General features: G+C 44.0%; 1 protein-coding gene across 1 annotated transcript in view; it reads left to right on the forward strand.

Annotated features, from left to right (window-relative positions):
* Window positions 1-8,956: 8,956 nt before the first annotated feature.
* LOC308282436 (voltage-gated delayed rectifier potassium channel KCNH1-like) overlaps window positions 8,957-12,079 on the forward strand; it is a gene marked incomplete at both ends in the record, with an annotated part of 39,238 nt that continues 36,115 nt past the window's right edge. Inside the window, 3 exons of the mRNA XM_080722781.1 lie at window positions 8,957-9,035; window positions 10,797-10,920; window positions 11,182-11,288. Coding sequence (XP_080578907.1) covers window positions 8,957-9,035; window positions 10,797-10,920; window positions 11,182-11,288 — 310 coding nt within the window. The remainder of the gene's footprint in view (window positions 9,036-10,796; window positions 10,921-11,181; window positions 11,289-12,079) is intronic.

Raw genomic sequence — 12,079 nt, forward strand, 5'->3', positions numbered from 1 at the left:
CTTTTATTCCCCAGATATTCCTTATCTTTCTCTTTATCTTTCTCTTTGTCTTTATCCATCATCCCAGGCATCATTAATTAATATCCGTATTAAATTAAAATTAAACTAAAAAATAAATGTAAATAAACGTCAGTGTGGTGTGTTTTTTTTTTTCTTTCTCTCTCCCTCTCTCTGTCTGCTGGTCGTAAGGTCCCATGGGCCGGAGGGACGGAGCAGCGCTCTGATTGGACAGCACGGTGGGTTGGTTCTGTTGCCATGGCTCCGGATGGGCGGAGCTAACGGTATAGGGAGCGGTTGCTCCGGGCAACCCGTCCGTCAGCCAATCACAGCATGACGGCACACCTCCGGCCGATGGGATCACATGATTTCTAAGGGATGTTTCTTTAGCTTGGTCCTGAAATCAATCCGCAACCATTTAAAGTAACTAAGTACATTTTACTTGAGTAATGTACTTATAAGTCTTCATAAGTATGTGTTATAAGTACACATACTTTCTGAGATGAATAATGATCAGTGGTGGTTAGTAAAAGTATCAATACTGCAATATATAATTAGTAGGGACATTGTGCATACTGAGTACTTTTGGTACTTTATTAAAGTACATTTTGATACAAATACGTTTGTAGGCAAATTTTTACTCAAGTAACATTTTCCAGACTTTTACTTGTAAAGTATTCCTATATTGCAGTATTGATAGTTTTAGAATGTAAGTACTTTTTTCGCCACTGTTTATTTTATACATAAATCATTTCGTTGAGGTTCTACTTTCTCCTGAGGATTTATTTTATTTTATTTTATTGCATTGTAGTTTGTCACTTTGTTAAAATAATGTACACTTTCATGTTATGGTCAATGTGGAGACTAATTTAAACGCTCTTCCTTTTTTTAATGTTTTATTTGTATTTATTAGTTTTCTTAATACAGGTCTGTTGTAATGTTTAATGAAGTTATATGAACTTTAGCAGCAGTGCTTGTGCGCCAAGCCTCAACGGCCACCAGAGGGCGACATCAAACAACATAACACATCATCCTTGTTGTCCAGCTCCTCTTGAATGACAGATTGATTGGTTGGTTGATTCGCGTCTGGCGTATGCCCAAGGCTGTCCCTGTTCCGGTCTGGTTCCGGTCTCCCCCAAGCCCCCTGTGATTGGCTGAACCGGACGTAGGGAGCGCTCGGTTGTAGTCTCTTGGACCGAGCGAGGTGCACCAAAACCCAATTATCATTGCGTTTATCGTGCGCTTGCCCAGGCCTTACGGCCTGGGCATAAATATAACGATTGCATTCACCACGGCTTCGTAACTCGCGCGGCGCTCCGCCGGCCGCACGGCCCTGGCCCGCTCTTCGCCAATAGAGTCCGATTGCAGTACTCAGTAAGGAGGCCGGCATTGGAGGAGGCGGGCATTGGAGGAGCTGGAGGCGGATTAGAAAGGTTCATAGTATCCAATAGAATCAACAGCAGACCTACAAGCTCACAACGCAAGCAAGCACAACGCTTTGTGGGCTTGTAGATCGGCTGTTTTCGCCATGGATTATTAATTCTTATTGAACACAGGAAAATAACACGTTTCTTTAAAATAAACTATTTACTATATTAATAATATAGTAAATAGTTTATTTTAATATAGTAATAATAATAATACAGTAAATAGTTTCTACTATATTAATTCTTTTAATAATAAATCAGCGGTGAGAGACACCCCGGTGGTCAGCAGCGAGGCCCCCGCCGCTATAGCCTCGGCGGAGCCGTTGACCGTCACCGGCGAGGCGAGGTGACAGTCATCGGCGAGGCGAGGACGAGGTGACCATCAGGTCTCCCGGTGGAGGGTCGACACGGTAGCCGTGAGTCAGCCGCCCTGCGGTGGCTGACTCACGGCAACGCGAGGCGAGGTGACGGTCATCGGCGAGGCGAGGTGACCATCAGGTCTCCCGGTGGAGGGTCGACACGGTAGCCGTGAGTCAGCCGCCCTGCGGTGGCTGACTCACGGCAACGCGAGGCGAGGTGACGGTCATCGGCGAGGCGAGGTGACCATCGGGTCTCCCGGTGGAGGGTCGACACGGTAGCCGTGAGTGTCGACCCTCCACCGGGGTGTCTCTCGCCGCCGACAACAGGGCGACCGCAGCGGGCGGCGAGGGAGAGCAGCCACGAGCGGATCAAACATCCACCCTCTGCCCGGGGGAAAGTGCCTCTACGGCGGATACAACCTCCACCCTCTGCCCGGTCCTCCCCCCGCTCTGGAACAACCTTCACGGTGGATTACATGAAAAACATATCACTGTCCCCGAGGAGGCTGTTGTGAGCGAGTGAAGGTTGAGCGAGTGAAGGTTGTTGCAGAGCGGGGGGAGGACCGGGCAGAGGGTGGAGGTTGTATCCGCCGTAAAGGCTCTTTCCCCCGGGCAGAGGGTGGATGTTTGATCCGCTCGTGGCTGCTAGTGCTCTCCCTCACCGCCCGCTGCGGTTCGCCCCGTTGTCGGCGGCGAGAGACACCCTCTGTAGCCGGGGACAGTGAGAGGAGAGGCGGGGTGGGTGTGGAGCTCTTTCTAGCCGGAGATAGTGAAGGGAGAGGCGGGGTGGCCAGCTCCCTCTAGCCGGGGACAGTGATAGAAGAGGCGGCGTGTTTAAGCTCTCTAATAGCCGGGGATAGTGAAGGGAGGACCGGGGTGTTTTAGCTCACCCTAGCCGGGGACAGTGACAGAAGAGGCGGGCTGTGGAGCTCTCTCAAGCCGGGGACAGTGAAGGGAAGACAAGGGGTGGGACAGCGATAGGAGAGGGGGTCTATCACGGACACGGAGGAGGAGGGAAGGGGGTCCGGCCGGCATGGACCGGGGTGTCCAACCCTCCACCGGGGTGTCTCTCGCCGCCGACAACGCAGGCGACCGCAGCGGGCGGCGAGGGATCCCCGCAGGACGGCCGACTCACGGCCACCATGTGGGGGTCCCACGACCACGGCACCTCTCACGGACCTCCGCTGCCGTCACTCCGTGGTCGAGAGATTATTAATAATCATAATAATTTATAATCAATTAGAAAAAGGAGTAAGTTAAATGCGTGTCATTCTAATATTTGTTTTAAATAATGATTATTTAAAACAAATATTAGAATGACAAGCATTAATAATCATAATCATTTTATAATATAACCATTGAGAAAAAGGAGTTTTAGACTAACTTACTCCTTTTTCTAAGTAAGTTATAACTTACACCTTTTTCTCAATGATTATTAATGCTTGTCAATTATTTTATAATAATATAATAATTCAGAAAAAGGAGTAAGTTAAATGCTTGTCATTTATTAGTTTGACTCAGTGCAGGGGGCAGTAAGTTTGTTCAAACCTGTCTCAGTTTCATTCAGTTTCATTCAGAGCGTCATATACCTTTAAGAAATGGACACCTCCAAGGCCCGCCCCCTCCAAGGCTCCCTACAAGGCCCTCCAATGCCCGCCTCCTCCAATGCCCGCCTCCTCCAATGCCAGCCCCCTCCAAGGCTCCACCCCCTCCAAGGCTCCTGCGTACTGCAGTCGGACCCGTCTCCTCTTCGCGGCCACTCGCGCCTGCGGCGCTCGGGGGCGAAGAGCAGGACCAAGGTCCGCTGGCCTTCGCGCCGCTTGCAATGTCGTGGACAATAACTTAATGTCGTGGACAATAACTGTGACATCTAACCATAAAACGAGCGCTCCCTTCATAGACACGCTTGGTAATCTGCTGGACGCGGTTGATTCATTCATTGAATACGTTATTAGCAGTTTGCAGTAAAAGGCACAGGACAGTAGATTCCAGATACAAGGTCCACTAACAGGACTTGAAAGGATCCCTGGCTAATACGACAAATATGCCTTAATACATTATAATTGTTCTCTATAACTACAATGTCAAATTAAAAACACCTTAATTATTTTATTTCTTCTAGAAATAGCTAATCTTTCACTCAATAGGGGAAATGCATGTCGCAAGTTGATGATGTCATAAATGTCATGTGTAATTGTTATGGCATGCATGTGCAAAAAAAAAAGAAAAACACACATTTGAAATATTGATTTGATGCTCATATTAACCATGAGAAGTATTACATTTGTTTTTATTTGCACATGCATGCCATGAATTCCATAGGGATATATCACAATATATATATATATATATATAGGCCTATATATATATATATATATATATATATATTACGGGTGCAACAACATTCACAAAATTCACAAAATTCACGGTTCGGTTTGGTTCGATATTTTGGTGTCACGGTTCGATACTTTTTCGATACAAAAAAGAAACAGAAATGTCCTTGATTTATAAAGGTATTTTTACAACTACGTGCTTTTTTGTTTTAACTTTGAACAATACGGTACCCAACCTCTAGGGTAGTGGTTCTCTAAGTGGGCTCTGCGGACCCCTAGGGGTCCTTGAGGGGTTTCCAGGGGAATGTGGATGTGGAGTGGTATTGTATTGTTCGGTACAGGGTCATGCGGTTCGGTACACCCTTGTATTGAACGGTTCGATATAGGGATGGCCAACGGCTAACCGTTACCGTTAAACCGATAAGAAATTGGTTACCGGTAAGCACTAACGGTTAATTTTGACCGATAAAAAAAAAGAAAAAGGAAATCAACCCATGTGTCACACCAAAAGCCCCGTACACCAATATCTACGCAACATCAAGTCATCAACCATGCAACTATACGCGCTGTGGTCACACATTTCTGGACACCATAGTCTGTGTAACATCCATGCATTCACGCAACTGTGCGAGGCAGCTTGATTTGGAGTCGTACACGCTGACTTGTCCATCAGGAAACAAATGCTCCGTCGTCGATTGGATTTTACAAAACTGACCCCCGTCACATTGAATCCCGTTTAAGAAGAGCTTAAAACACAACTTTCTATAATGTTACATGTTGATGACGTGAGGAACGCTAAAGTCGTCTTGGTTATGAGTAGCTAGGATATGCGAAAATAACAAAGCTCAGAGTCGCAAATTCAATGATCGCTGCATCAGCACAAACAAAAACACGGGCGAAAGAGAAGAAAATTAATGAAATGGACATCACGTTTAGCCGATCCAACCATTCCAAAAGTCATACGATTGAAAGTTATTGCTCTACATGCGAGCATCTCGTTGCTGCTGTTTAGTTAGGCGACCGACAGGGAGTGCACAGAATTTTAGAGAGGCATGGGCTGAAGGGCCTTTTGGTGGACAATTCTGTTGATAAAAGTTAAGGGCTCCAGCCCCCTTTGCTGTATGTGCGCACGTGCCTGGCGAGAGCGCATCACATTACAGACTGATCATTTCAATCTCACCGTTTCTTTGCAAAAACACATTTCTTTTAGAAAACATTTGTATTCTTGTTTCTCCTAGTTGTATTGTTTTTAATGTGTAAATATGGCACTTTATTATGGGGAAAAACGGGTGTATTTTCCTTTTTTTAAATCGCTAAAATAGCGCATTTTTGAACACATTTCCTTAACGGTTAACGGTTAATTAACTGATAAGGCCTTTCGGTTATCGGTTAAGAAAAAATCTCCATTTGGCCATCCCTAGTTCGATATCGATACAAGTATTGTTGCACCCTTAACCCCCACTCTAAGAATGAATGAACCAGGGACCCCCACTCTAAGAATGAATGAACCAGGGACCCCCAATCTAAGAATTAATGAACCAGCTAGGGACCCTCACTCTAAGAATGAATGAACCAGGGACCCCCACTCTAAGAATGAATGAACCAGGGACCCCTAAGAATGAATGAATGATGCATGGTTCCTCACTCTAAGAACTAGAAATACTGTTCCTACGAAACAGTGTGGGCTCGCTGCTCCTCATTGGTCGGACAGTTTTGTGAGGAGAATAAACTTGGTCTATAAAGATTTGAGAGAACATACTGTTCTCACCTTTCAGCGTGCCCACAATGAATGATGCATGGAGTGTGTAAATATAGTGGTCCTCTGGAGTGAGTGTGGAAATATACTGTTCCAAAATGCATTTTTCTATGCATTTCAGGGGTTTTGGGGGGTTAGAGCCTTTTTTTCAATTTATGACAGTTCCGGCAAGAATTTCAAACCACTTTCACCCCTGAGTGAGTGTGTAAATATAGTGGTCCTCTGGAGTGAGTGTGGAAATATAGTGGTCCTCTGGAGTGAGTGTGGAAATATAGTGGTCCTCTGGAGTGAGTGTGGAAATATAGTGGTCCTCTGGAGTGAGTGTGGAAATATAGTGGTCCTCTGGAGTGAGTGTGGAAATATAGTGGTCCTCTGGAGTGAGTGTGGAAATATAGTGGTCCTCTGGAGTGAGTGTGTTAATATAGTGGTCCTCTGGAGTGAGAGTGGAAATATAGTGGTCCTCTGGAGTGAGTGTGGAAATATAGTGGTCCTCTGGAGTGAGTGTGGAAATATAGTGGTCCTCTGGAGTGAGTGTGGAAATATAGTGGTCCTCTGGAGTGAGTGTGGAAATATAGTGGTCCTCTGGAGTGAGTGTGTTAATATAGTGGTCCTCTGGAGTGAGAGTGGAAATATAGTGGTCCTCTGGAGTGAGTGGAGTGAGTGTAGAAATATAGTGGTCCTCTGGAGTGAGTGTGGAAATATAGTGGTCCTCTGGAGTGAGTGTGGAAATATAGTGGTCCTCTGGAGTGAGTGTAGAAATATAGTGGTCCTCTGGAGTGAACGTGGAAATATAGTGGTCCTCTGGAGTGAGTGTGGAAATATAGTGGTCCTCTGGAGTGAGTGTGGAAATATAGTGGTCCTCTGGAGTGAACGTGTAAATATAGTGGTCCTCTGGAGTGAGTGTAGAAATATAGTGGTCCTCTGGAGTGAGTGTGGAAATATAGTGGTCCTCTGGAGTGAGTGTAGAAATATAGTGGTCCTCTGGAGTGAGTGTGGAAATATAGTGGTCCTCTGGAGTGAGTGTAGAAATATAGTGGTCCTCTGGAGTGAGTGTAGAAATATAGTGGTCCTCTGGAGTGAGTGTGGAAATATAGTGGTCCTCTGGAGTGAGTGTAGAAATATAGTGGTCCTCTGGAGTGAACGTGGAAATATATATAAAACTTTATTACAGGCTCAGGGCCCACAGGGTAGAAAACAATACATTTACATTACAAACATAATAAAAACAGAAACAGTACATTTCCCTAGCCCCACCGGAGTCAAAAAAGGCACTCATGCCAGTGTCCTCTTAGAGTAGACATGTACCGGACAGAGCTACGTCCAGGGTCTGACATCAGTCCAATTAATCCATTTAAGGAACGAACGATCCAGTCTGCACATGAACTTAAAAGTAAGGTTCCTTAATAGAGCCATGAAGGTGGTAAGACCTAAAGAAACAAAGAGCTCACTGGCCCTTGTGCTCCTGGGTTTCTTTAACAGAATGCGTAGGCAGTCATTGTAGGCTACTTGCAGCTTCCTTAAGCTCTCTTTCTTATACTTCACCCACAGAGGGGCTGTATATAAAGGGGTGCAGTAAGCTCTAAACAGGTTAACCTTAACATCAGTAGTACAATGGTGAAATTTACGAACCAACATATTTGCTTGTACATATAGCATTCTCTTCTGTCTGTACATATCCTCATCATCCTCTAAGGTGTCTGTAATAATGTGCCCAAGATATTTTGTACTTTTTGACACACACATTGTTTGACCCGACAGAAAAAAGGCAGGAAACTTGATTTCCAGGTCATCCTTCGTTCTACAGATCAGAACCATGCTCTTCTTAGCATTATACTTAATATCAAATTCGATACCATAGTTAGTACAGATATTAAGCAGCTGTTGGAACCCACTGCTACTAGGGGAGAGTATAGTTAGGTCATCAGCGTACATGAAATGATTTAAAAGGGTTTCACCAATCATACAACCTATATACATATAGTGGTCCTCTGGAGTGAACGTGGAAATATAGTGGTCCTCTGGAGTGAACGTGGAAATATAGTGGTCCTCTGGAGTGAGTGTAGAAATATAGTGGTCCTCTAGAGTGAGTGTGGAAATATAGTGGTCCTCTGGAGTGAGTGTGGAAATATAGTGGTCCTCTGGAGTGAGTGGAGTGAGTGTGTAAATATAGTGGTCCTCTGGAGTGAGTGTGGAAATATAGTGGTCCTCTGGAGTGAGTGGAGTGAGTGTGTAAATATAGTGGTCCTCTGGAGTGAGTGTGTAAATATAGTGGTCCTCTGGAGTGAGTGTGTAAATATAGTGGTCCTCTGGAGTGAGTGTGTAAATATAGTGTAAATATAGTGGTCCTCTGGAGTGAGTGTGTAAATATAGTGGTCCTCTGGAGTGAGTTGAGTGAGTGTGTAAATATAGTATCCTTTTCTATTATCAAAGTCGCCAACCCCTGACACATTTACACGGGCAACCAGGGGTCCATGGACCACCGGTCGAAGGCCCCTGATGGAGTGAAAGTCACGAGTATAAACACTGAAGTACAGCGTCGTCTTAATGTGTCGGGGTCACAGGATTGGACGGGTCACCAACGTGGGCGAAACACCGGCTGCAGATGGTTGCAGCCTGGGATGCTGCGATTCCTGCTGCTTCCGGTAGAGAGACCTAGAGAGAGAGAGAGAGAGAGAGAGAGAGAGAGAGAGAGAGAGAGAGAGAGAGAGAGAGAGAGCTAGAGAGAGAGAGAGAGAGAGAGAGAGAGAGAGAGAGAGAGAGAGAGAGAGAGAGAGAAGGAGAGAGACAGAGAGGAGATACAATGAGAGAGAGATAGAGAGAGAGAAGGAGAGAGAGAGAGAGGAGAGAGAGAGAGGAGAGAGAGAGAGAGAGAGGAGATAGAATGAGAATGAGACAGACAGACAGACAGACAGACAGACAGACAGACAGACAGACAGTGGGACAGAGACCATGAAAGACAAATAGGACAAGCATGTAGAGGCACGTAGTGGTGTGTGTGTGTGTGTGTGTGTGTGTGTGTGTGTGTGTGTGTGTGTGTGCGTGCGTGCGTGCTGGTGTGCGTGTGTGTGTGTGTAGCGTGGAGACATGGCAGGGGGGAGGGGGCGCAGGGGGCTAGTCGCCCCCCAGAATACTTTCTTGGAAAATATTGTCCGAAGATCCAACGGTAAGAGAACATGATTTATTCATTCATTCATGTGTGTGTGTGTGTGTGTGTGTGTGTGTGTGTGTGTGTGTGTGTGTGTGTGTGTGTGTGTGTGTGTGTGTGTGTGCGTGCGTGCGTGCGTGTGTGTGTAGTAGTAGTAGTAGTAGTAGTAGTAGTAGTAGTAGAATAGTCATATAGTATTTCAGATATGTTACATAAGCCTGAGCAACTGACTGGTTATTGATTCATGGTTGGAGAAAGCTTTGTTTACTTGAGTACCTGAGACGAATAACAGTCTATGTCCATATTAGATTTTTAATATATATATGTTTTGATTTACCAGACTGTAAAGCACAAACTAGTAATTTTTAATCTGTTAAATTGTCAATGCACTCTCCCCTCATCTGTTTTAATGTTATCTGCTCCCTTTGTCTGCTGAATATTGCTTGTACAAACCTATACTGTTGTTCCACAAACTGTTGGAGATATACTGTTTTTCCACTTTAAGTATTATGTCTTATAATTCCTACTATATACGAAAAAAAATCTAATTCAACAAACTGAGGGGGGAGTGTATTATTGTTATTCGTGTTTGTGTTACTGTTATTCGTCTCAGGTACTCAGTAAAAGCTGAGGTTGGGGTTCCTCTTAGATTTACACGTTTAGATATTGAATTTAGGGATTTAGAGATGTAGTTAAAAGATATGCCGATGTGTCATTTCAAAACTTCACATGTCCTGCCATTTGCAAGACCAGTAGATTTCCAGTGGATTGTCAGAACACTGAGCTTGTAGATCAGCTATTCTTTTGCTATGTTCATGACCTTCTCTGACTTTGAAGTTTATATCTGGTGGATTCTGCTTTTCAATGGGAATGGAGTGAATGGTTTCTTCATGTACATTTGAGGGTTTCTGCAAAAATACACTCCATTCTCCGTAAAGATTCAAAAGGCAGAACAGGGAAAGAAACCTGTGGGAAAGAACAGAGCAGTGAAGCCTGGCACATCTGTAGGTGCCTCGCTTCTGAGCAGCTCCAAAACACCATACTCTCTCTTGTAATCCATGGATTTAATAGAAGGTTCCCTTCTTGAATTCTGACTTGTATTTATTGTGACCGTACTCTCACTTAGTATGTGAACGGTCACAGCTTGTCCTTATCTCTAACGCCTGACACTGTGGTTCCCCAGACACAATAACTGTGACGTCACTGTGATGTCAGGTGAACCACTCTAACAGAATGGGTTTGCTGCTCTGACATCACACTCTGACTTCACTGTGATGTCAGGGGAACCACACTAACAGAATCCCTTTTATGCCCATACATGGAGATCCCTGATGTCATCAATATTAAGCCCATATCTAACAGGACTTCATATGGGAATGCCCATATATGGAGGCCACATCGGCCACATACCACACTAACCGAATTCATAGATGGCCAAGACAACCCATATCTGTGTGGCTGTTTCTACAGACAGGGATCTCCATGTATGGGCATAAATGGGATTGTATGTATGATGTCAGATGTCATAGTCGTCATAGGACTTTCACATAACGAATAACTCATGATATCTCCATATATGGGTACCAGGGGTCTCCATATATGGGTAACTGGTCCAATATCCATCACTGGCCAGATGGCCAAGAAATGCCTCGACCGAATTTGCATGTTGCCCTACGGCGTCTTACTACTACTTTACGTGACATAATATGTTACATAGCTAATAGAACTTTATGATACATAATATAACTTTTCGTTGAATAATACAGCTTTCTGTTCCAGACACTAACTTTGTCCTGGGCAACGCTCAGATCGTTGACTGGCCGATCGTTTACAGCAACGATGGATTCTGTAAGCTGTCAGGTTTCCACCGCGCCGAGGTCATGCACAAGAGCAGCACCTGCAGGTGAGACAGCGTCAATACAATCAATAGTATCAATCTACTGAAATGCTCACATTGAAATCTGATGATCCAAAATGATTTACAATTACAATTCCCTAATTACAATACAACGTGTGGCAGTTTTTGTACATTTTGAAACATGGCATATATTTCCTTTTGCTGTTTATGGCTTGTGTTGTTTATGATAACCTCGAGAATGTTGATGTTTGTTGATGATGACCTCATCAATGTTGACGTTGATCATTCTTATTTTGTCCCTTGCAGCTTCATGTACGGGGAGCTGACAGACAATGACAACATTGATAAAGTTCGACAGACGTTTGATAATCATGAAAATAACTCTTATGAGATTCTCATGTACAAGAAGAACCGTAAGTCACTGCTATTAGTAACATTTACCAGTTATTATTAACATTTAAAGGACAACTTAGGTTTTTTTTACAACAAGGGTTCATATTTTAGATTGTAATTAAAGAAACATAAAAGATGATTTTTTTTTTTATTTTTTTTTTTCATTTACTGCCCTAACATTTTAAAGATTTTAATTATGTTGTTTTCAGTGGCTGGGGGCATGCGTACAAGTGGCTAAATATGTCTTGTCTTGTCTTGTCTTATCATACACAACACAATAAGACCATTCCCAAGATGCACCACAATCTTTCACGGGCAGATGTGACTTGGGGTCTGGTAGTGTTACTGTCAATAGTAATAAAGAAATCACTGGCTTATTGGGTCTAAAGATACATATTTAACCGCTTGTATGCATGCCCCCACTCACTGAAATCTAAATCAATAAACGCGCTAAAACGATAGAACGAAGTAAATGAAAACATTTTAACGCTCAACTTTCATTTTCTCTTATTACAATCTAAAATGTGAACCCTTGGTGTAAAAAAAACAAAGTTGTCCTTTAACAGTTATTATTTAGCAAATGATACGTATCTTGCGAGGTTAGTTCAGGCAGATATACTCTAGAGGCTCACACTGTGCTGCACTATGTGGGTGTGTTCAGTGTTGCGCAAGACCCATAGGCCATACGTTGACGTGTCGATCAGCTGGCCAATTGGGCGGGTTATTTAAGGTCACCAGAGTCTGTATTCATCCTGCGTTCTTTCTGTGTATGCGTCCCTGGTTTGTGAGGCGCTGTTTGCTCCCACCGCCA

The sequence above is a fragment of the Nannobrachium achirus genome (assembly GCF_963921795.1).
Source record: "Nannobrachium achirus genome assembly, chromosome: 3".
Lineage (NCBI taxonomy): Eukaryota > Metazoa > Chordata > Actinopteri > Myctophiformes > Myctophidae > Nannobrachium > Nannobrachium achirus.